Source organism: Mugil cephalus, chromosome 18 (genome assembly GCF_022458985.1).
Source record: "Mugil cephalus isolate CIBA_MC_2020 chromosome 18, CIBA_Mcephalus_1.1, whole genome shotgun sequence".
In the NCBI taxonomy this organism is placed as follows: Eukaryota; Metazoa; Chordata; class Actinopteri; order Mugiliformes; family Mugilidae; genus Mugil; species Mugil cephalus.
In genome coordinates this window covers 12,659,890-12,685,590 of record NC_061787.1, presented here as the reverse complement: position 1 = coordinate 12,685,590, position 25,701 = coordinate 12,659,890, and the positions used below count along the sequence as shown (strand labels likewise).

General features: G+C 44.8%; 1 protein-coding gene and 1 pseudogene across 2 annotated transcripts; both read left to right on the top strand.

The window, feature by feature from the left end:
* The window catches only part of LOC124995974, a 13,032-nt pseudogene extending 10,728 nt beyond the window's left edge, over nt 1–2,304 (top strand).
* LOC124995580 (enhancer of polycomb homolog 1-like) lies at nt 2,048–25,701 on the top strand. Of its 2 annotated transcripts, XM_047568069.1 has the most exons (15): nt 2,048–2,318; nt 3,126–3,261; nt 12,201–12,360; nt 13,899–14,044; nt 14,206–14,412; nt 14,593–14,741; nt 15,633–15,786; nt 16,907–17,065; nt 17,239–17,328; nt 17,549–17,697; nt 18,906–19,312; nt 21,349–21,470; nt 21,979–22,123; nt 22,767–23,151; nt 24,035–25,701. In XM_047568069.1, the coding sequence occupies exons 2-15, from the start codon at nt 3,238–3,240 to the stop codon at nt 24,105–24,107; spliced, it is 2,370 nt and encodes a 789-aa protein (XP_047424025.1). In that variant the 5' UTR covers nt 2,048–2,318; nt 3,126–3,237; the 3' UTR covers nt 24,108–25,701. The 2 variants fall into 2 exon arrangements, with proteins under 2 accessions (XP_047424025.1, XP_047424024.1); XM_047568068.1 differs by lacking the exons at nt 2,048–2,318; nt 3,126–3,261 and adding an exon at nt 6,656–7,147.

Below are 25,701 nucleotides of genomic sequence, written 5' to 3'. Positions count from 1 at the left end.
CAACATGTTCAATCAAAGCCGATGACATAAAATTCAGTCAAAGAATTTCTTGTACGGATGACACTTATTTCCGCTCTGTTGCAGAGGGACAACCCCATCTACAAGAGTGCCATCACGACAGTTGTCAACCCCGAAATATAAAGAACAGTGATAGCAGCCTCGGAGGGAGATCTTCTTTTCAATCACAATCCCCGTTGTGAGGCACAATGAAACAGCATCCTTTGTCTGAACCGTCTCCAGCAGATGGCCTAACTTGTTTGGAAGGGCGGGGGGAAACGGATGTTGATGTCTGACTCGCTCTCCTTTGATCTCAATATAAAAAAACCCCGGACTGACAGTCTCCAGCCCTTTCGCTTCGCTGCATGCGCCGCAATTCAAACAGCATCCGACGCACGAGAGCGTCCTCTAAGATCAGCCGTCTGTGGGAAAACATGCAACATTAACGCCCTCACATTTTAAAACCCGCTAACTAGTTACATGTATATTAATATTTTGTTTGGCACGTGCGAGGGAAATCTCCCATGTACGCTGACTGTTGGCTCAGCTGTGGAACTTGCGTCTCAGATGGCATGACACAGTGAGGTGGGCATTTTGCATTCTGCATTGTAATTCCAGAGAATTCACGGGCCTTTTGCATGGGCCTGCACTGCCCTCTAGATGCGAGGAGGGGAAAGTGTCATCCTCCTGGAAGTGATGAAGCAACTTCCTACCCATTTACTGCTCAGCACAGTTTAGAGAAGACGCTATTTTATTTGACACAGCTGCAAAAGCCAGGCACCGGTTACGTTTGTGTTCCAGCAGGCATATGTGAATTTGTCACGTGTGCCCAAACCGATACACTGCAACTGTAAAAAAAAAACGACAAACCACTTTGCCGGTGCGCTGGTCTGAATCGTGTAAACGCCGAGAAACAATGGGATGCTCGGATTTAAACCGATATTGGGGTGTTTTTTTCCCCCCGCTGCCTACAGATGGCTGCTGATGACTTTGCTGGGAGAGTTGAGCAAAGCGATATTAATCACTTCCGTGCCTCCCCTCACTCCCAGAATCACTGACCAGGCGTGCGTGCAGCTCTAACAGCCAGTGGGGTTGGTGGGAGGTGGTTGGGAAGCATGGCAGAAAATGACTCCATATGCTCCGCGTACTCTATGCAGCAATTCAGCTTTCAGCTGTGTCTGATGATAAAAAAAATAAATAAATAAATAAATAAATGAAACGTGTGGTGCAAATGTCACAGCAACAGAGGAGGGTGAGGACCTGCCCTGCGACAAAACTCATGTGAAGGAGGAGAGATGAGGGGTTGGGGGGGAGGGAGGTGACCAGCCCTGGAGGCAGTTACATAACAAATACTGCAACCCTGATGGAAAACACTGTAGCTGTTGGTCAGTGAGTGGCTTAAATAAATGATGTCTCTCTGTGCCTTTGATTGATTGAATTTAGGTTTTCATGAACACCATTTGTTCTTCTGCTTATGTAAATGTGTGTTTTATCTCCAATAAAAGTAGGACATGCATTGTTATGAGTCTTGTTGTTTTAATTTTTTAAAAGGCATAGTTTTTGTTGTTGTTAGTGGGGGGGCGGGGTTTACCAGTGAGCTCACCCCCCCCCCCGGAGCTCTCCACAAGTGATTGGTGGCATTAACCCTCCAATCACAATTCGCCTGCAAAGTGTCTCGGTGGTCACTCAGTTCGGATTTTTTTATTTTTTTTTTCGAAGTAACCCCAGCGAACTATCCAAGTTTGCCATCAGCGAAAGGATACTGTTTTTTTTTTTTTTTTTTTTTTTTTTATCTAACCTTTCATCGTCACTTACATCTCTCGTCGAGTTAAACAGCACTTTTTTTTGTAAAATAATAATAATAAAATAAATTATCTAAAAACGGAGAATCCCCTTTTTTCCCCCCCTCTGAGGCGTCCTGAAGGGAGCTGCTAGCTGGCGTTAGCATCCGAGCTAGCATGACAGCCAGGAGAACTGCCACCATCTCACCATCCTCTCCCCCCCCCCTCCCCCTCCCCCCCGTGGCGTTGCGACCAGCAGGTAAGTTGCAACTCGGACTCTGGGTGGTTTCCTCCTCGCGTTTTCCTCGCGGGAGTCGAAAGAAAGTTAGTTTTTTTGAGTTCAAATGAAACTGTTGGCAGCTCGTCTGTCCGCAGGCTGTCGGCTGGCTGGTAAATGGCGCAGGGTCAGGGTAGCTGGGGCTGAGCTAGCCTGAAAAGCTAGCAGCCTCGGCGTCGCTGCTCCTTTTCCAAACACAGCTGTGTCTGCTCTTAAGGGTCGACGCGAAGGATAAATACTCCGAAAAGCTGCTCTGTTATCGGGTTCGTGTGGTTTCTTTTTTTTTTAATCGTCCACATTTCCTGACATGGTAGACAGTTGGACTGTTAGACTCTTTTCGCTTGCAGTCGTGTCCTGCTCTATTTACCCCCTCCACTCTTCCATATAAGGGGGTTTGCACTAATGTTCACTTTGTCGTGTACTAACAAAACTTGCTCTGCATTTTTAAACGCGCTCTAAAGGCACTGGAGCTATTTAATGCATTTATTCGACGTGAACTTGCTAAGCGTGTGTGTGGACATTTTCTCCACAGTGAACATATCTGGTCCTAATTGTAAGTAACGACCAATAGTTGATGTGTCTATAAGTGTCATGTCTCTGTATTTGTAACAACATCTGTAGAGCTGCTAGACCAGGCGTGTCAAACATATGGCCCGTCGGCGGAAACCGGTCCGCCAGACGTCCCAATCTGGCCCGCGGGTTAAATTTGGTAAAAGGCAAAAATTACATTGTGGACGTAACACAACGCTGAGACCTAGAACTGTACAGAAATTGCACTTCTTTTCTATACAGATCGTCTGTTTGCTAACCATTTGTACTAGTGCAGTGTGTTATGTAAACATTTTTTATAAAGTGCTTGTTCTTATTTGCACTAAAACAAAGGGAAAGTTTGGAGTTGTCGTTATTTATATGTCAGAACACTATTGTGTTGCTGGTTTGGTCCAGTTGAGATCAAATTTCTATGCTAACCCCTATACTAGACCCTATTATGGTGTGATTTGTGCAAATTTGACTTGTCTTAATATTCTTTATATATATTAGTCTGTATTTATTGACACTCTGTTCCACAGGACTCCATTATGGTTCACAGATGTCAGCGTATTGGTCCCACACGGATGATGATGATGATGATGATGATTATCATGCCAGCCGCCTACGTTTGCATCTTTCAATCATGTCCACATGGATCTTCACCCACCCTTACAGGTTATTCACATTCCTTATCATTCTGGTGCTACTAATCTGTTAAATATATTGTGTTCCTGCATATAACAACATAAAAAGACAGGGCTAATGTCTGCTGTCACTTCTTATTTTGTTAGCGTTGCATATGTTCGTTTAGGCATTTTTGTGTGATGTTACCTATTTTGTACTGCTGCTGTGCGGGTGTCACTTCTTCAAAGGAAATGTACTTGTACAAATTCAGTCTGATTGGTTCAAATGAATTTTGACAAATCTTTTCATGGATTGTGTTGCTCCACTCATTTGCAGTACCTTTACTGTCCTAGTTGCAATAGTCAGCTGACTTTTGATTTGATCACTGTAGATCACAAGTCAGCTGACAGCTTTATCTTTTACCATCTGAGGTGCACAATCTTTAAAAATACTTTCACTCTCCTCTTCATGAATACTTCTATGGCGTTATCCAGTTGGCAAAGCTTTGCCCTCTTTTTGTCCTCCATTTGTATCCATTCGCTTAGTTTTCCCAAACCGCTGACACAGCACAATGTACTAATGTACCAATAAGCTGACAATTAATACTTTTATCCAGTAGAGGGCAGTAACGCGACCAGTGGCTCAGAGCTGTGTATTAGAGCGAGTCTGGTCAGATTGTACAGTGTAGCCCTACGGGGCGGATGTGCTATGTTGAAATAAATGTCTTATTTTCACCATTAACGGGCCTATAAATGTTATTGCCAGAGTCTGTCAATATGTAAAAGGCCCTCACTTAAACATCCCAGCGTCTACTTGTGTTAAATATCTTAAATGAGCCTGTAAAATGCTTTGTAGCCCAATCGCCTAATAAGTCACACAGCTGTGTTTACCTCCCCCTCACTCTCCCGTGTACATCCATCACCGTTTAAAGTTTGAAATTACTCAGAAATAGTGAAAATTAAAATAGTCTTACTGTTATTCAGCATTATAATTAGTGTTATTATAACATTAGCGTGCTAGCATAATAACTTGGTAGTAACTCAGACAAAGTTATGTGTCAGTTAAATTTGTCTACCTACATCGACATTAATTACATGTGCACGTAGGTTTCACAGTATATATGACGGCAACTGCTATTTTTCTAAGCCTTTAGTCTAGATAACTAACTAGTATAGGGCTAGCATAAGGCTTGGCTAACTTCAGACTCAATTCATTTGTAATGCTCTGTTGGGCGTCTTTGTGATCAAGGTTCACATTGATGATGGTAAGACTTTATTTTTCCTGTATAAAATCTCTCAAAAAGAGACATTAACATTGACCTCACATAATAGAGAGAAATCAGTTGACATCCAGATCTTCGTTTTAATCTTCTGCTCCCATAACTTTCTCTGTTTATGTTCATTGGGGAAACGGTGGAGTTTCCCCCTCGTTTTCCTGAAAATTTAAACTACTCTGAGCCGCTGAATATTTGGACTGTGTCACTGAATTAAATCTGATGGTTGGTTGGTTGGTGGTTAGAGGCTGGTAGTCGTCCAGTGCATTCACACATTATAGGCAGATTGTTTCTGCACGTACAGACCTACTGTATCTAAAACAAAACAACCTAATTTCAATGAACGTTCTGCTCTATGTGGGTGAACTTTATCTAAGGTTGCAGCATAGAGTTTCTGGCTTCAAACTTGCTGTCTGTTGTGTTTCCTCTCTCATAGACATGTCTGTTAGGTTAATGTGACTGTAAATGGTGAACCTCTACAGGAAAATACAGATGCATTTCCAATTACAGTATAAAATAAAACATACTCAATATATGCTCTATAATGACAAAATAACGTAAAAACATCTTAACATAGTTAAACTCACTACATCTGAACTTTAGTTCCCAACATCATTATGTTTTACTAATATTTATTAGGAAAAGTTCAGATATATTATAGTACTATGATCAACTAAGCAGGAAATTGTTGACACATTCATTTAAATAAATTTCTCGACAGATGAATAAATTGAAAAATAATTTGTTGCAGCCATAGTGAAGTTTCAAACATCTATTATCGGGCTGGCTGTCATCCCCTAAGTAGAAAGAGTCGTATTGATTCTCAGTTGCTGTGCTTAGACAATACCATCCAAAGAAATTAGCACTGAAGTGATAATAAAAGTAACTGCTAGTTGTGTTTTTACGTGTAAAACTGAATGCCTGTAACCCAATGCCAATGCTAATGCATGTACTGTACTTAGTACTAAACGGTTTTATTAACTACTATATTTCATTAAGTTATGGTGTGATCACTGTTCCAGTTTGACAAGTTGTGAGTTGTATTTTTTATTTTTTTTTGTCAAATGGTTGCAGTCCTGTGATGAAAGGTTACTGAGGTTGTCAGCATAGAAAAGCAAGAGATGTCTCACCTAACAGGTGACCAAATGTAAAACAACAACAAAAAAAAGACATTGCTGTGCATCAGTACTGGACAGAAGGACGTCTCATGATGGACACTCCCTTGAAGCATAAGAGCTACATCAACATTTAAACATCTGACCATCATCAACAATAAAGATGATGCCACACTGGGAGCAAAAATTAAACAGTGTTTCCTGTGTCTTGGTTGTGTTGTAGGTTGTCGGCATATAAGCACTGTTTTATTTAGCATAATCTTCATTGTTTACAACCAGGTATCCAAAGAAAGAAAAAATCACTGAAGTTTGCATTTGTAATTTATTTATTTTTATTACAGTAACCATGTTTGATTAATCATTGTTATGTGATTTCTAAATCAAAGTTCCAAGTAAACTCAGCATATTTAAAATTCCTATTTATCATCATAAACCAAGTTTACAGCTTTACTAAATTGGTATGTCTTGCACGATCGTTCAGTTGTGACCTGTAACTATTATTGCATCCACCCCTTTCTGCTTCTATCTTTGTATTTATGTGTAGAATAAATACGGTAATAGTGACAGTGCAGTGGTGGAGATGGCGGTTGTTAATGTGTTTCATGTATTAGCATCAAACAGAAGCAGATAATCCTTATGCAGTTGTAGCGTGTTATTGTTTGCGCCACTGGGTGGCGATATTTGCAAGACAATTGAGTCTAATTAGGAGAACACGACACGTTTTTGGACGCACATAATAATTTTAACACAAGTTTAAAATGTGTCCCAGCGTGGTTAAAAAATATTTTCACGTCGCCTGTCTGCGTGGTTTAGCTGTATTTAAAAGCTGAGGTCGGCGGTAAATCTTTTAGTTTATGTGTTTTTATTTATTTATTTTTTTTTACATGGAGAATAAATGCGTATTTGTGCGTCAGCATCAGCCTGGCTTATAACAGGATGGGAACATTTGGAGCCTGGGAAGTTCTCATCTCTTCATCAGCATCCAGCATCTGGCCCCCTCCGTCGGCTCCCCCTCCTCCCCTTCCTCCTTCCCTCCTACCCCAAGGGTTTCGCGAGCGCGCACGCGTGCGAAACTGCGTGGGAATGGCTGTTTGTGTGATCGAGGGGGTTGGGCCGCTTGGAGCGAGCGGTGAGCTGCATGAGTTTGTAATGTCCGCCATGTTGGCCATGGCGTATTGAACCGGGGAGGAACAGCGGAGCCTAGGAGAGAAAGAGACCGACAGAGAGCGACCGAGACCCGGGCCTGCCCGGCTCTGTTCGCGCTGCTAGCCAAGCCCGCCCTCAATCGACCGCCTGACTCTGAGACCGTCACAGATTCATCCATGAGAACTCGAGGCAGACCTGCTGTTATTCCTAGCAGATCGAATAGATTTATGCTGCATCTTTTATTATAAAAATGAGTAAATTGTCGTTTCGGGCACGGGCGCTGGATGCTAGTAAGCCCCTGCCCGTCTTCCGCTGCGAGGATTTGCCAGACCTGCACGAATATGCCTCAATCAACCGGGCAGTGCCGCAGATGCCAACTGGGATGGAAAAGGAGGAGGAATCGGTATGTTTTTTTTTATTTGCCGCCCGACTGGCGGTGGATCACTTTGGCGGTGTTTTCACATCGTGGGGCGCTGCTATGTTGCCTGCGCAAGCTTGTGCAAAATGGCCGCCATTTCTGCTCTTTCGTGCACACGACAGATCTCGACGAATACTGAATATAACCGGCCCGTTCCACCGCGGGCGTCGTTATAAGGTTGCGGGATTGTGATATTTTATTCGTAAGCCGTGTCGTGTCCGCTAGTTTTCGGTCAGAGTGTGGCCGAATGCACAAAGACGTCACGTGACTTGTATCGGTTCCACCATTTTGTTGACTTTTCTCTTCGGTGAAGGCGAGCGGGGATAGGCCTTGAACGTGGTGTACCTTCAGAGAACAAATGCCAGGGGGAGACACTGAGCCCTCGGCCCCGTTTTGACAGCTTAGGTGTTGTGTGTTGACAGCTCCAGCTCGGCCATGTGTGCTACACTGTCTTGCCTGTGTGTGGAATACAGAGGATGAAAACCTTGCCTCGGCCTCGGTTCTAGTTTAATCACACCTGCAGGACTGGTGCCGTGGGTAGCATGCTGATGTTATCTCGGACGAAGCTTTTATTCATGTTGTCAGCACATCATATCTAGTTTGGGTGCTAGGGATGATTAATTGCTAAACGCCTGCTTCTTTAAGTGCGTGTTTTGTGCGGGAAAGCTGCTTTGTAAACTGATAGCAATGATTTATGGTTGTCTAATACATTGTTAGAGCCTTTCCTGTAAAATCAGTTTGTTTGCAGCATGTTTATATTCTTTACATATTTGTGTTGCTCCAATAAAAGTCATTTTTATGACGTTAATACATATATTTTAACTTACCTGCTACTAAAAGCTATTTTTACTCTTGTTTATAGTGGGTTGGTAGTACTCACATTCAAATTCTATGCAAAGACGCGCATTTGCATTGGGCCCTCAAAGATTGTGCATGTAAAGCTTTGCAACAGTAATACACGTACCCAAATATAACCCTCACACCTGGACCACAAGTCAGTTGTCGAGTCGACTTCTCAAACTAATCTTTCTGATTTACAGACAACAACCCAACTGTTTGTAGATGTCACAGATTCATCTTGAGTGTGTTGTTTTGGGCGACAGCTGGTTATTATTTCCAATTGTATTATTCTGTTGTTAAATATTGCACAAGCTGATTTTTTTATTTTTTTTTTTCTTTCTACTACCCTGGCAGGTTTGCTCAGCTAAATTCCCCTCAGGCTTCTCGCATGCCGCCGAGATGCCTCAGCAGACACAAACACAAGAAAAGCACAGACAGGGAGCAAAGTCAGCAGAAATCCTGCACCCCCCCCCCCTTCCCTTCCTCCCTCATAGCCCTCCCCCACCCACTGTACACATACACACAGCGGCATTACATAACCATGTGACAGAAGAGATAAAGAGGACAGTTTTACTACAAGACCGTGCATGGCTTAGCTCCCTGACCCACATCCTGTCCTGCAACAATGGGGTGTTGCTGAGCCGACTGAATGACCACACGCTCCAGAGTTATGTTGATTTAAGTTAGCAAGCGGGACCGATTTGTTATTGTAGGTGACGTGAACATACATTACAAGCTGCTGTTTTTGCCTGTTTATCTGTGTTGTAGTTTGTAGCTTCCTTTATATGTGTGCCTAATCAGTATTCATAGGTTCAGAGCTGACAGAAATAATTGGCCTCTAACGGCGCAATTTGTGCACCATCAGTCGCTGTGAAGGAACAGGAAACAATTCACCACGTGTTGCATAGTATGAAACTATAGCATACGGTTCTCGGTTGTGGATCGTCATCTGTGGTGTTTTTATGTCGGCGCTATACTTAAATTTGGAGCATTATTGTTTCAACCATTATTGTTTCAACCATAGAGTCATTGTGTAGTGCAGGAAGAGTGTTGAACATAACTGTTTTGATTATGTAAATTGACTCTGTGATATATTACTATTCATAATTGAGTAGGTTGAAAGATTTTTGAGATTTGAAGTGTTCCTTATACACTAAACACATCTTGGGCCTATAAGGTTTATTGATGAGCACTTATACACAAAACTTATACACGACTTATGCGCTTCTGTGCGTTTAATTCTCATATTGCCGCACTTTGAGGATTTTCAACTGGCTGTGTTACTGCCGTGATTCACGTTGTCCTCAGACTTCTTTCCTTCCTCTGGTCGGCTTCAGCTGGAAAAAAAAAAAAAAAAACACCTGCTGGAGGCCATACTTTCGTTGCCATGGCAACTTTTATTGGAGTCATCTATTTTTCTTGGGAACATTTAATGGAAGGAACGTGTGGTGCTGTGAAAAATAGATTTTCATTTGTCTCTCCGCTCTATCTGCATCTGCGGCCGTGACACGACGCAGCGTCGCTGCCGCCGTGACGTCTCCACAGTCCCAGAACATTTTGTGTTGAAGGAACGGGGGGATCGGAGGAAGCTCGATATTAGTTTCGCGTTGTCTGGAGCATGAGCTGTTAAGCACCGTTCTGTCGCCATGTACTTTTTAGCATCTGTGCCTACTCTATTAACGCTGTGCATTAATATTTCCATTAATATATTCTTTTTTTTTTCTTTTAAAGAAAGAAAGGTGATGAAAATGATCCGTAAAGTCTGGATCCAGCATATTTTGTCCTGTCAACTTAATAGTTTGGTTTAAAAAAAAAAAAAAAAAAAACGCGGTTGCATAGCGACCTACAATATCCTAGTTCACTTGTTTCAATCCATTCACAAAAGCGCTTTATGCCCACTCATCCAATTCCTCAACAGAGGAAATCCCTGGCTTTGAACCAAGGTTTTTGAGGATCGCAGCTGTGAAAGATCAGGATATCTTTAGGTCAGAGGAGGCTCAGGGCAGCCTTCTTCAAACCGCCGCCGCGATATCCTCCGCAGAAGCCTGCGAAGGCAGGTCTGGGCCGGGCTGAGGTTTAATTGGCTCAGTGCGTTCGCTCCTCGCGCAGGTTCCTTAACTCTCAAAGCCCGGGGTTCACAGGGAGCAGTTTTTGTGGATGTGTTTACACGCGAGGACAGATCCTTCGCTGTGTCTGGTAAGCATCGGTGCGTAGAGTTTACGTAAGGTCGTGTCATGTCTGCCGACAGCTGCTTGATGAAGAGGTCTGCCCTTGTGGCTGCAGACAGAGTCCTGTATCTGCTGGCTTTATAGCCGTGCCAGGTAACGTCCACGGGGAAATGGCGCATAGATGCTTCGAAAGAGAGTATTTTACAGCTGAAAATCTAGTCAAAAATCAGAACGTGCAATGCAAATAAGACATGGGTGAAGTCTATTCTTTAAAGTTGTTACTTCCTTTTCCCTTGAAGTCTTTTGTCACTTGGATCTTGGGCTCGAGAACCACAGCCTGCTGCTTTAGACCAACAGGTTCGCTAAATAAGGCGTCGTTAAGTGTACGATGACTCATAGAAGTTGCCTGACTGCAGGAAATTGTGTGTTTGTGGTCAGCGAACATGGCTGCACAAAACTTTTGACAAGTGTGACTGGGCAGTCTGAACCTCGCCAAATGCAGCACTTTGTTTCTGTCCCAAACCTGTGAGTTGACATTTGCGTGAGTACGAATGCCACGTTAAGTCTTATTGGGAGTAACTTGGCGGATTAAGTTTTTCCAGAAATAGCTTATGGATGTTGCCTGATTTGTCTGTGGCGAACACACAACGAGCTGCTTTCTTTGCGCACTGGTTGAAGAGAAAGCGCACTACGCGCGGCTTGATGAGCTTAACCGGGGGCAGATGGTTCAGCTTTGCGCACGCCGTGTCCTTTCATGCTAGCGCACCGCTCCGATACGGTTCTCCTGTTACTCCACGCCGAGCCCCTCATGGCTTCGGACCGTACTTAAGGGCCCTAATCACTTCCTACGCGATATACTCTTGAATCGTTTCCAGGCGATGGCAAATTGGCTGAGCAAAAATGCGGATCTGCTAATGGTTATATTTGCCGTCACCGAACACTGACCCGCATTTAAATATCCGGCCAAGAAACGGGAGTTTTGCGAGAGAAGTAAAGTGAGTAGGAGCTCTGTTAAAAGACTTGTCAGAGCAAGTTTGGCCTCAAATCGTTTGGACTCGATTGGCCATCTGTTGCATCAACCACCGAGGGAAAAACTGTAATACAAAGTGAGCATACATAAGTAATAAGCTGCAGAGTTTCTGATGCCGACGTTATGCCAGCAGATAAAGAGTCTCTCAGATTATGTGCTGTATAAACATCCTGTGCTTTCTGAATTCAGGAGTCAAACTGTCTGACTCATGCCCGAGGCCCCGCTTTGCGTTGCCAAGTTTGCCCTTAACATATTTGCCGAACCTGAAAGTTGCAGGTGTTGCACACGTGTTCCCGTGCCTCAGAATATTCTGCAGCCGCTCTCTGAACTTTTCTTTATGAGTCGCGTTGTTTCGGAGCGTTGCCGCAAATAAAAAAGTGACTCACTGTTTTGAATGATAGTGGGGTTTTCATGCACATGGCTTATAATGACACGGTGGCCAGAGAGCAAGTGTTTCAAGGAACGGTCGGATTGATTGTGCTTTTGTAAGCTCCGTGACATCCCTTACACTCCTCCGACCGTGAGTCATTTGTCTGAGATACATCGTTGTTGTGTTTGTAGTTTGTTTAACACCATGTTTTTACATCACGTGGCATTTTGCAGAAGCTTCCTCGTGTAGCCAGTGCGACACTAGCAGATTGCGATCAACTAACATGAGGTGACATTTTCCTGCCACCGTATTCTGCCTCGTGTAAAATGGCCATGCGCTGCAAATTACATGAATCATCATCATGTTTTAATGGCTGGCTTATCTGGATGGGTTGCAGCTAATAGTCTTCTGTGAAAAAAATATATATATATGTCTAACAGGAATCTGTTTTCACCAGCTAAACCAGTCTTGCACATCTTTTACTGCATTTGTCTGTTCATGTTACAGCATCCCGATACTCGTTGCATGTCTCGTGTGTAAATGTCTGTATCGAAAAAAAAAAAAAAAAAGTCTTTCTGCTCCCTCACGTTACAGCGTAGCTTGAACAGCTGTTTTCCCCCTGTCTTCCAGGAGCACCATCTCCAGCGGGCCATCTCGGCGCAGCAGGTGTACGGAGAGAAGCGGGACAACATGGTCATCCCCGTGCCCGAGGCAGAGTGCAACATCACGCACTACGAGTCCCTCTACCCCGGGGAGTTCAAAATGCCAAAGCAGCTTATTCACATACAGCGTGAGTAACGGGGGGGGGGCCGCTCGCAACCGGATTATCTTCTTAGCCGCGTTAGTGGTCTGTGAGCACGTGGCGATGTTGTCGTCGTTAGACGCGCCACGCGGCTTTTACAGGGTTTATCCTGCCGATTGAGAGATTTGCTGCCTTTCAGTTGGAGGTTTACAGGAGAAACTGTCTAATTAAAACACTTAAAGGACTTGCTAAGATGCTACGATGACAGTATACATCGATCAGGCATAACATTATGACCGCTAACAGGAGAAGTGGAGAACATACACTGTTTTGTGACATTTTGTGGAAACCTTCGGACGTGGCATTGATCTGGATGTTACTTAGACATGCTTTAGGAATAATACAGTAAACATGAAGAACAATACAAGGTGTTGATTCACTAGACCCCAAACTGATCAAGTATCTGTGGGAGGATCCTCAACCCAAGGCCCCCAACTAACAGTCCTGTTAGGCACAAGGCTATATTCTATTAATTCAGTTCAATTCAGTTTTATTTATAAAGCGCATTTCATGCACAAGCAGACTCAGTGTGCTTTACAAGAGGCATACATAGTTACAATACAAACAGTTACGTAAAAATGAGTTTGGAATCAGTTGAAAGGTATAAGTGCAAGTAAACAATCATATCTATGCCGTTGTTATAATGTTATGCCTGGTCAGTGTTTGTATATGATATTCTCCATCTTTAGAAAGAAAGAAAGAAAGAAGGAACTGAATTTGTCACCAAAATTATCAGACCAGATTCCATTTGTTAGGTTTGTGTTGCAGCCATCACAACGCTGTGTTTAAATATGCAAAATGTGAAGTTAAACGACCGCTCAGATTTTTCACTATAACGTGACGGCTCTTTTTTAGATCTTTTTTAGTTATTTAATCGCTTAAAAATGGAGCAGCGGGACTGAATATCGCATAATTTTTAAATGCCTTAACTTGTGACAGGTTCATGTGTTAATTACGGTGGTTCCCTGATACTGACTGTGCTGTGGATATATTTTTTTTAACCGACGGATAACCGTAACTGACAGATTCTTACTTTTACTGCTCTCTGGAGGCTCTCCAGGCCGTTTCTGGAAATTCTGGTCAGACTGGTTTGGTTCGAAAACATAAAGCCACAGGCTATAATAATGAACAAGGGATTGGTTGAGATAACAGCTTTGATACTAGTGTGTTTATCCTCAAGCACTACTTTATAGATCCAGTAAAGGCGTATAAATAAACTGGAGCGGAGTGTTTTGTCATGTTTATTTGTGCAAACTTTGGCAGCTGTTTCCTGGTGATGAAGGCTTCTGCAATCCAGACCACATGGCCCGTTTTTATTGACTTTGTTTGTAATGAGCTGTTGGGCAATACAAATGAAAGACATCGCATTAAATTCAACAACCTCTCCCAACAACCCACTTTTTTTTATGTTAGTCTGAGGAGATGTTATCCAAAATTTTGAGTTAGCCTTCTAAAAGTAAAGCCGTTATTTCGTATGGATCCGGCGCCGTTAATGCCTCCTGCTCTCACACTCCTTTATCTCACAGCTTTCAGTTTGGATGCAGAGCTGCCAGACTACGACCTAGATTCGGAGGATGACACGTTTGTGAATAAGCTGAAGAAGAAAATGGAAATCACGGCCCTGCAGTTTGAAGAGATGATAGACCGACTGGAGAAAGGCAGCGGACAGCAGGTATTTGATTTAACAAAGCGCACAGAGTCAGATTTAGTTTTCATCGTGCCTTTGTGTCTTTAAAATGTTTGGTTGAAACATCTCGTTTCTGCGTGTTTATATTATTAATTTACGAACTGTTATGTCAGAGTTCTGCGCACTAAGCCTGTGTTGCTCCGCAGCTCGTCAGCCTCCAGGAGGCCAAGCTGCTGCTGAAGGAGGACGACGAGCTGATCAAGGAGGTGTTTGACTACTGGAGCCGCAAAAGGAAAACCTGCAAGATCGGCTGGCTCATCCCCACCGTCAAGCAGGAGAAGAGGGACGGCTCGAGCACCAGCGACCCCTACGTGGCCTTCCGCCGACGGACCGAGAAGATGCAGACCAGGAAGGTGAGAAAACGAGGGAGATGAAGGCAAATAGACTGAAAATGGGTTCCACAAAAGGAGGTCTTTTGAGGAACCCTTAAAGTAATTCCAAGTCCCTGTAATACTGTGTGACAAAAGAGTCTCAGAAAAAAGTTTCAGTACAAAAGAAAACAGTTCACCGAATCGTCCCCGTTCCACTTTCAGAACCGAAAGAATGACGAGGCGTCATATGAGAAGATGCTGAAGCTGCGCAGGGACCTGAGCCGAGCTGTCACCATCTTGGAGATGATCAAAAGGAGGGAAAAGAGCAAGAGGGAACTGCTGCACCTCACACTGGAAATAGTAGAAAAGAGGTAGGAAGTGTTTGTTTGTGGTCGTTAGGGAATGCGTCAAAGCTTTATATATCACCTGATCCCATGTGATGTTTATGAACCAGTCACACTGGGCCAACGTCGTGATTTTATTTTTTGTTTGTTCTGATTTTGCATCACTGACCCTTAATGAGCGGAGAACGTGTGCGTCTGCCCATCGCGTTGAAATCCAAAGCGTGGAAACACTTGTCTGCATGACTTTGTATCAAAGTCAACCTCATATTTTCTTCAGGGTTCACAGCTTCTGTTAATTGGGGGCACGGTTGTATACACTGTTTTTCATGCATTATTAATTCCGAGTTCAGGATATTGGTTCATTGGCTTCATTTTTCCCCAGTGTGAAGTGCACTATAGAAGACAATATGTTTGTTATATACAATATAAGTTTGTATACAGAGATTTTCTCCGAGCTCCGCTCTGAATTGTTCTTTTTCTTTTGTCCCGGCGGAGCCTTTGCGATCCATCTAAACGTGACGTCCGCCTGGAATGAATTTCCTCTGAAAGTAGCTGTCAGTGTGAGCCTAAATTGGACCCTTCTCCTTGAAGTGGTTTTGATTTGTAGTGACATTTCAATTTCCTCTTGTTATCCCAGCCTGGTTTCTGCCTGCGCATCACAGCCAGCGCTCACTCCAGACTGGACCGCTCTGTTCCCAGTAAATAGCTTCCCTGGACCACTTCATGATATTAACGTCGCCGCGGAGCGGCCCAGGTGTACTGTTCGGTGCGCGCGCAGCCTTTTAGTGGAGTCTTCGCTGCACCGGAGTCCAGTTCCCAGTTGTCGTTGGCGACGGCGCCATGTTGGTAGTTGAGCTTTAGCAAAATTGCTAAAATCCCTTTTGTTCTAAACTTTGTTCCTCTGCCTCCGTCCTTCAGGAACACGATGCCAGACTTTGGCAGCGAGGTGATGGCTGAAGCACTGGCGCAGCGAGCTCTAGTGAAACCTGTCTACACCATCCCCATCATTCCCCTGTCCAGCAGTAACCAGTACAGACACCAGGACCACTTGGACATGAAGGACTACAAGAAAGTAAGTACACTCGCCCCCCCTCCCTGACAGCAGCACGGACAGTACGAGAAATGATTCCTCTCCTTTCAGCCCAGAATAAATGTGTGGGTGTTGGAACAGAGTCTACAGAAATGGCAAATGTTATTGATTCTGTATTTGTCCTTCGCTTGAGTCAATTCAAACATAAATGACGGCCGTTGAATGCAGAGTTCCGAGTCTCCCATTGTGCACGGACTCAAATCCAACCTTGGCATTTTTGAAAAGGTGCATCGCTTTAGCCCATCACTGGCTTTTGATTGGAAAAGAAGCACAAACAGTGTGACTTCACTTTTATATTGATGAATATTCCGAATACTTAAATGTCCATCAGGCAGTAAATATTAAAGGTAGATGTTTTATGATGAACCTCCAGTTATATGCGCAGACTCCTTCAAACCCAGCTTTGTGTGCCTCAGCACCGTCGCACTTCATTACGCCGCGCTGTCGTGAACTCCACGCCACCTCTTCTCATTATAACTTCATTAGCTCCAGTGTCCAACAAATCTCCTCCTGCCCTGCGGGGAGACATCTATTTCCTCCTTTTTCCTCTTTCTTTCCCCCTCCTACCAGCTGGTTGACTTTTTCCCTTTTGTTTACAGGCGCTCGTTTTCGGTTTAACCGTGCCCCTCCTCCTCCTCCTCCTCCTCCTCCCTCGTCGCTCTAACCCTCGTTCCTTCCATTGATTTGACGCAGCAGTTCTTCACTGTAGAGCCTCTGCCGCTCTGTTTGCTTTGTCCCCCGAGTGTAAGGACTCAATAGAATCTGACTAATCCTTGTAGAGTTGGAGTCTGTTCAGACAGGGAGGGGTCGTCCCACTGGGGAAGTTGCAGTTGAAAGGTGGCGTGGGGTGGAATGAGGAAGGGGGTGGGGGGGGGTGGGGGGGGATGTGGGGGGCAGCCATCTGGCCAGGCAGTGGCATCTGGCACGTGCTTCCATCTGCATATCAATGCCTCTTACGCTCACTGTTGTCGCCGCGCACACTTCTGCCGCCTGCGAACAGACTCTCCAACATTCAATTAGCACCGGCGCTATTGTTTCGCATTCGAAAATATCTTTTTGATTACACAGACAGTCGCACAAACATGTTGTCGTTCCTTTAAAGCCTGAGAAGACGGAAGCAGTGCGAACCAAAAGGAAATACGAGAAGAAGCCCAAAATCCCTCCACCGTCAGCGCCGCAGCATTCAGGGCCGTCCGTGTTCAATCCCAAGGACCTCAACCAGTACGATTTCCCCAGCTCGGACGACGAACCGTTCTCACAGGTGACGACGTTTGTTTTCAGACGATTCAGTGTCGCTTTTTCACAACGTCATCACATGAATACACATTATTAAATGTATTAAAATCACGCTGTGCTCAGTTATAAACCCGGTCGCATGAGTTCAAATCAAGCCGCTAATTAAATTTTTTTATTATTTTTTATTATGCTGTACAGATCTATTCAGGTTCCTCGGAGGCGGAAGAGGAGAATGACCCAGATGGCTGCTATGCGTTCAGGAGAAAGGCCGGCTGTCAGTACTACGCTGTGAGTGCCCTCCTGTGACTCCCAGGCTTCTATTTATAGCGCCAACAGCAGACTGGCCGGTCTGGCTGCCCTGTCTGTTAGTCTTCCACACTCTGCCGGACAGAACAATGCAACAATAAACCCGCCGTAATCTTCCCCAGTTTATTTATTGGCTCCGAGTTTTTAATATCTGCTGTTTGTCTCCCTCCTGTTTTCTCTTGATCTGTCTCCCGCCCGTCAGTCTCGTCCAGACCAGAGTGGCAGCTGGCCCTGGGTGAGCCCGTCAGAGGGAGGGCTCGGCGACCCTCGTTTCCGATACTGTCTGACCTCGCTGAACGTGCCACGACGCTGCATAGGATTGGCGCGGCGTCGCGTGGGCAGAGGGGGAAGGTGAGCTGTTTTTTTTCGGTCACGCTTGCCGAGCTCCGTCACGTGACGCTTGGGTTCGTATCCGCGCTCCGACGCGATCGTCTCCAGCTCTCGATCATAATGTTTTCGTTCGTCATTTCTGACACGCGTGACCAACTTATTGCCCGGGTGCTGTTTGCATTTATCATGCTCATAATACCAAAAATGTACAAACTCAGAGGAAATGTAGAAATGTGAATTTGTGTTTAGGAATGCTGCCAGCGCCAATACTGAGCAGGAGAAATTCAGCCAAGTGTTGGCCGTATCTGCCGAGGTTGTTTACCATACCAGCTCCTTGGCAGGTTACCAGCCACCGTTTGGCAGACGCTTCCTATTATAAATATCGAGCCGGCTGGTAAAACGAAGAACACGACAATCCCGTTTTGGGATTCACCTGGCACCGAGGCCTCGCAGACGAATCAGAAATCGTAGCTTCCAGTCAGGCCCCGGCGTCAGTGTTGCCCGGCAGCTTCGTCTGATATCTCTTCAGTAATTACGCAGACGATTGAATAAGGCTCGCTGGCTGGAGGAGTAAGCCGGTGGCTTCGTCAGTGCCAGGTGTTGTGAAGGAGACCAACTGGGTCACGCAGTATCCGTTTCACGGGCCGCACACGAGATAAGCAACGTTTCTGTTTCTGTCTGCGCCGGCCTTATCGGCCGCCCCGAGGGAGGCGCACGGGGAAGGATTGCCCAGTTTCTGAATGAGAGAGTCTTATGGTGGCAATACTTTTAAATGTAGCCCAGACATGAGGAGTGTTATTAACTCCCACAACACAATTTACTATATTTTAACATGTACGGTTGCTTATGTGGACTGTAAACTATTTAAAAAAGCAAAGCTGCTGTCTCTGGTTTCTGGGTTTAAATGAGGTGGATTCACGAGGCCATATTGTGACGGTAAACTCGTTTTGTTACATAAGTGTCCCGTCGAGCCGTCATAGCAGAACTCTGTGTTTTCTGTGCAATGCCCGGCTATATTTGGTGCCGCTCCGCTGGACATGGTAATTACGCGGAGGGCGCGCGCAAGCAATGGCCGCGCTAAACCGCAGCGTTCCAGTCGTGACTAAAAGATATTTTAATGACCCGCTAACGGCCACTGCGTTTTTTTTTTTTTCACGTCGACGGACCTCAAGCGACTCGCGGTTTTTAAATAGTTGATTGATTTGTTATGGTTTTTGCTTTTGTTTTAGGGTCTTGTTGGACAGAGCGCACACAGATCTAGACGGCATCTGCCTGGACTCCGACCCGGAGCCCGAACCACTCGCCTCACCACTTTCAAGCTCTCCGCTCCGCAATTCCAACGCCAGTACCTCAGAAACCAATACCTCGGACCCGACCCGCTCCACCCGCCTCCCCTCGTCTTCGCCCCTGTCGTCGTCGACGCCTATGGACCTCAGCCAGATTCTTTTGAACATTAAAGCTAGCCGCTGGAGGCACTTCCGACCACGGACGCTATCCCATCACCCTTCGGGTGGGGGAGACATGTCTCGTAGGGGTTTTGGAGATTTTAGTCGCACGGTGTCAGGACTAACACGGACCCTGTCTGGAGGAGCCAGCGCCCAGAACCGCATGGGGTCGGCCACCACTCCTGTCCATGGTGAGTCAGTCGTTTCCTCTGTTGGCTGCTTAGTGTTTCCTTTTCCATCTTTTTTTTTGGGCATCACAAGGACGTCATTTAATCAAATGTCGAAAAGATACGTAGACTTGTGCCGTCTGCTATAAGAATAATAGTAAAAGAAATCACATTAAGTTTGCATCAGTTTGATGTCACATCCATCTTCTTGCAGCCTGGAGACTTTTATGAAGTGAGGTCTTTAGGGAATCTTACTTTCTCTGAAATGTATCTTTGGTTTATTTGTTTTATTAATTATAGATTTTTTTCGTGGATTTTTTAGTTACTAGAATTTTTTTTTATTATTTTGGTTTACGCATAATTTGGCGTTCACTATGAGAGATTAACCAAACTTCACTTCATTTCTGCAGCATCATTTAAAAATATCTCCACGCATAAAATACTGTTAGCTGTGGTTTTACAGATTTTATTCTCTGAATAGTCAGTGGTGAGGGGCAAACGTTTGACTCGAAAACCATCTCAACGCTGTTTACCGCTGCTCTCGTTTAACACTTTTCGATGAGGCACCTCAAAGTCAGATTGCTCTGCCCCGGTCTGGCCTCCCATGCTGCTGCTAAATCACATGAACCATCTGCTTTCATGCCCCGTCCCTGGCTTGGGGGAGAACGTTGCAAATGGTTTCGTATGTGCCTGAGTGAGTCTGGGCTTAAGATGCCAAACTACAATTCCTAAATAGTCACCGCTCAGGTGTTTGAATTGTGAGCAATTGGGTTTAAATTACTTTGGACAATCCTTCACTTATACATCGACCTGTAGGCGTTTTGAGTGTTTTCTGTTAAGGTGTTTGGAGAAGTTATGTAGTGAGGATGCTGCCATAGTTTGTTAACTTGATGCCTTAACTTTGGGAAACTAGAAAACTTGCCACCTCGAGGGCTCTTTAAATAATTGAAGTGAAAATATATATAATTTGAAGATTATGCTCACAGCATGGAGACACGATTGGGTATTGAATCGTTGAGTTTCTACAGGGCCAATTATGACACACATAACCTCCTTTGAATTCAGCATTTCTTTATTTCCCGTCAGTGTTGTGACAGAACTTTTATTGTAACTGCATTGATTTCTTTATTGCGCTTTTCTTTTGAAAGGTTTCTGTAGCCTGATCCTTGTTTGTCATTAGTTTGTCAGTCTTCAGACTCAGCCCCTAGAACAACAACATCGATCAGAAACGTGTCTACTGTAGCGATTTGAATCCCTGCTTTAAAAAAAGACCTGTAACGCCGTCAGTCTGCCGCTGCCCGTCTCCACTAGGACCCTTTTCATTTCAACCAGACTTTATCACGAGTAGCCGCATGTAAATTCGTTCTTTGAAAACTGATTTTCCACTAGACAGTGTGTAATAACCTGCACAATAGAAGCATTTTAAATATGTAAAAACGTCCCGTTGCGCGCTTTTATTTTGTACAATGTGACTTGTTGGGTTTAATCAGCAGCGCATTGTGCTGACGAGTCAAGTGTGCAAGCTGGCGCAGCGGGGAGGCCGGCTCACGGGCCGGGGCCCTCGTACCGTTACGGGGGCATGAGCTACGGATGTGCAGTCACGCAGGAGTCGGGAGCATAAGTCACTGTGAGTTCACGCTCAGCCGTCAGTCTGCGCCTTCCAGGGCATTATTCATTCTTCTTAAGCTTCAGTCAACACACCCACACCCGCCGAACCTTTAGCTTGCCTCAGCGCTTTAGTTGTCTGAAAACTTTTTTATCGTTAATGCTGTACAGGCATGTGCAACTGCAAAGTTTTAAAGGCGTCGGAAGTTTCCTCTCATGGGTTTAAAAATGCTTTTAGCTTCAAAATAACGTGTTTCCCTGACTCCAGAATGAACTGACGGTTGCTCTAGTTCAATACCAGATTCTCCCAAATGTGAAATCACATTTCCACGTGTAGTTACGTCCGTGCAGGCCGCGTCAGACGCCGAAGCTAAAAGCCGTCAGGTCGAAATTCGGTCGCGTTGGTAACGATCCCGAATCCCGCTTTTGACTCGCGTGTCTCGTCCTGTGATCAGTGTTCACGGCTGAGCAGTACCAGCAGCACCAGGAGCAGCTGGCCCTCATGCAGAAACAGCAGCTGGAGCAGAGCCAACAGCAGCAACAAGCCAGCAACCCCGTACCGTCCACCAACGCACAGGTCAGTGTGACAGACACGCCTTCACAGTACACGTGTACTCACCTCAGGGGCGATGGGATTGCGTCTGCGCTCTTGTAGTGAAGTCGGTGAGCGTTATGGATGTATATTATTAGAGGAGGAGGGAGGTTTCATCCCACAGGTGTCACATCCCTTCCTGGATGGAATCCATTTGTTCAATTTGTGTAATTTTCTGCCATTTCGTAGCGCTTCTTAATGCTGTCGGGACCGAACAAACGTAAATGGCAAAAAAAAAAACAAAAACAAAAAACCTAAACGAGCCAAAGCTCTCACAATATGGAAGTCATTTTCAATTTTGAAGGTCAGTTCACCCATCCATAGGAGACGGAACACATCCTCATTCCCATGAGCGGCATTAACGCCTCTGGCTCGGTTCCTGTCTGGCAGCGCGGGTGCTGAGCTCAGCCGTTTCGGGGCATTTTAACAGAGCGGTCAAGTCTTTGGCGCAGGGCCCGCGCCGTTTCTAATCTGCGTGTCGCTTTCTGTGCAGGCGCTCGTGTCCAAGACGTTGGATCAGGCCAGCGCCCAGTTCGCTGCTTCAGCTCTCGTCACCACGGATCAGCTGTTGACTTTTCCCAAGTCCAAAGATGAGCTTGTGCTGGCGAGTGGAGTCAACGGGGTCCTGGCAGGGGCAGGTGGGTTTCACCGTTTCCCCTCTTTTATTTGTGTCAATCACAGCCACACAATAAGACAGCCTGATTACATCCGTCATTACACACTCAACAAAGGCATTGATTCAACTGTATAATTTACTTTTGTACCCTGATGTAGTTTGTGGTGCCGCAAATATGCAAAAACAAGGCAAGGAAGTCATTAACCTGTTAGAGCAATAACCTTAAATCAACTTCTAGGTAAGAAAAGCATATATTTAGGAGTTCATATTCACAAATACAAACCTACAGCAGCCCTCTCCCTTCTCACATGTAAATGAAGGTTAGAGAAAACACTGACTGCCTTACACAAACAACCAAAACCTCACAATTACCATAGTGTTGCATCAACACGTCTCTGACAGTGTCAACAAACGCAACCGGCTTCAAAGATGGGATTTATTGCAGCACTGTTGTATTGGATTGCATTAGACTGAGCAGGTGCATCTGTTATCTGAAATTTATTTAGATTTTTTTTTTCGCCGCGCACTAAAGTCACCCCTGCTGTATGAATAACGCCGAAAACAAAATGTTTTTGGAAAACGTCCAGTTCTCCGTAGCCGTCCTGCTGCATTCAGCTTTTTTTTTTTTTTTTTTTTTTTCATTCGCATTCATTTCCGCCCACCAGGTGTCTTCAAAGGTCTGCACCTCTCCAGCACCGCGGCGTCACACACTACCACCGCCCCGACTTTCCTCCAGCCCTCCTCCAACTCGGCCACCCCGCTGCCCGCCAGCGCCGTCCCCGCCTCCCTCAACTCCACCCCCGGCGCTCACGCGGCGGCGACGGCGCTGGGGCTCCTGGGGTGCAGCGCCGCCGGTGCCACCCCCGCCACCACTCAGGTCCTCATCGGGAACAACATCTGCCTGAGCGTGCCGTCGGCCGCCAGCCTGCCTGGACGCCACATCCCCCGGACCCTCGGCAATGTGCCACCCTCTGCCTTAAAGCTGTCCACCACCACCAACCTGCAGATGCCCAAAGTCTCTGGAGCGTCGTCCATGGACATGAGCTCCAGGTGAGGACATAATCTGTGTATAATAGTGTATAATATCTCATTGTTTATTTAATCTTTGAGTTTTAAGTTTACACAATGATGGTTTGGTTGAATATTTCGTGATTGAGTGCAGGGACAACCGGGACGTCACCCATGAGTGAAATAACTGGTCTCTCACATCCTAAGATTTTTTTTCCTGTCAGGTTTAAGCTTAGTCAGCATAAGCTAAGCAAACAGGCTTTCAGCCGTAGCCTAATATTTAACAGAACGGCACCACAGCGCTATCAGTCCACTCATCTAACACATCAGCAAACGAGTTCTATCCCAAAATGCTACGCTAAGCTAACCGTCTGTAGCTTTACACAGTTCATAGTTAGGATAGAGTTGAGCAATAGCACCTTTTCTCTGTCGGCTATTTGATCTCAAAGAAAAACGACAGATTCTTTTGATTGACTTCACACTGAGCTACAGGCTCTAATGAGTCCAGAACCAGAGCGAAAGACTTTGGTTCCTTTCATCTGAAACAATGTCTCAAAAAGTAAACGTACATTAAAAAAGAAAAAGCAACGACTGTAAATAATAACACACGCTAGCACGACGAGAGAAGTTTATTGTTAGTTTGTCATCGCTGTAGCTGTATCAGATTCTTGTTTATTCTGCATAATCTGCAGTAAAGCTCTTCGCATGAACACACGCAATCCCTGGTTTAAGTAGTCAGCTGGTCCTGGCGCACGCGATCGCAACGCCGCCAGCTCAGCGTCTGCCAGGGACGACGCAAGCCGAGATCGCCGCAAGAACAGCCCGAGACCGGAGCCGAAGCATCCGAGATCCGGGGCAGTTTAAAAACTGCAGTCTAAACAGAGGAGGATAAAAAGTTAAACCGTGTCAAATCTCTCCTCCTCAGGGAAAACCACGACGAAGACAAGCCTGCACTGAACAGTATAGCAGACAACACAGTGGCCATGGAGGTGACGTAGTAGCGGTGCAGTGAAGAGTCCACTCTTTAGGTGCTGTGCATCGTAGCATCGGGAATGCAAAAGGGACAGCGGGACTCGGAGCGGCAGAACGACGAGCGGCCGCAGCCGCTCGCTCACTATTCTCATCTCTCATCCTTTTTAAGCCGTTTTTCCTTTTCGCTTTTTGTTACTGTTAAAAATAAAAATATTGACACGTGTAAATTATGAATATGGCAAAATTAGTATCTGTACAGTAACTGCATATTTGTAATATCCCCCTTGTATATATTACTTGAATACAGAACTGTCCATTTGTGATGTTTTGCACTTGGGAGTCAAAGTTAAAGGAAAAAAAAGAAAGCCAAGTAACTTGTGGCGAGCGGGAAAGAAGTGGGAGTTGTATAGAGAAGAGTTTTATCACATCATGTGCATGGTGCGGAGCCTGCTGTTTTTATCTATTTATTGTGCTGTGTTTACAGTTTTTTTTTTTCCTGTTTTGTTTTTGGTTTGGTTTGTTCCTTTTTTTTTTAAATTTTTTTTTTTTTTTTATTTGTACACTGTACCTTCGTTGGTTCCTGTGCTGTAGTAAATGTTAGGTAGCTACGGACTCCTGGGTATTTTTGTATATTGTGAACACAAAAAGCAGGTTCCCTCCCCCCATGTTTATTTTGGGTCCCTGTGCTTCTCTCTGTGGATCATGTGAATAATCAGTGGTGACATACATACAGACCAGGAGGCCGGGAGGAGGATGGAGAGGCGGTGGTGTGTTGGCAGGTGACTGGATCCCTCGTAGAGAGGCGCTCCTCTCTTCCAGGGAGCTTCCGTTAACATTGTCCCAAACACAAGTAACAAAACAGGGATGAAGTCTCTTCCCAGAAGCGTCAGCTGCTTCTGATCCAAGCACTATTTTTCGTGATGTTTTTTGTCATGGTTTTGATAACTATCAATGCTGCTTTTGTATTTAGTTTTTAAAGGGGTCGCAGTCCCCTTTCTATTTGTTTTATCCAACAAACATTTTTCTAAAACGAGAATTCAGTTATTTTTGTATTTGTTTTTATTTTTATTTTTTTTTTCTTGTGGTAAACTTGATTGTAAGCTCTTCGTTTATTGAAAGACTTCATTCTTTTGTTAATTTGTTACTTGTTCATGCATAGGTGATAAGGGAGGTGAATGGGCAGTGATCGCTGTACGTGTTTCATCATTCCAGTTTTTAAATACAAAAGATGCTAACGAGGGGAAGGAGGGGTTGTGAGAAGAAGAGGTCTCTTCCTCATTTTCTTTAAGTTCCTTTTTTTTTTCTTATTTTTTTTTTTTTTTTCTTTGAAAAATGAATCTCCAGACGGCTGCAAGGCCAAAAACCACAAGTATTGGGTGCCTTCCTTTGGGGAATTTAATGTACTCTCTTCTGTGAAGAGTTAGGCACAAAGGCAGCATTACATAGTAGTGCTTTTGTCTTTGTCAGAATCTGAATGCCCAGTCCAATGGCAGGATATATCCTTGAGGTTTACTTGTCCCACCTGGAGGCTGAAAAGACTAAAAAAAAAAAAAAAAAAAAAAAAATGTGACAGATCTCTCACTAAAATAAGACAATAAAGCCCAGGGCATTAAATGTGAA

Excerpts from the sequence above, each read along its gene's own strand:
- LOC124995580 (XM_047568068.1), top strand. The coding sequence starts at position 6,995 with ATGAGTAAATTGTCGTTTCGGGCACGGGCGCTGGATGCTAGTAAGCCC. Across the intron at positions 7,148-12,200 it reads TGGAAAAGGAGGAGGAATCG|GAGCACCATCTCCAGCGGGC; the intron begins GTATGTTTTTTT and ends CCTGTCTTCCAG. Across the intron at positions 12,361-13,898 it reads GCAGCTTATTCACATACAGC|CTTTCAGTTTGGATGCAGAG; the intron begins GTGAGTAACGGG and ends TTTATCTCACAG.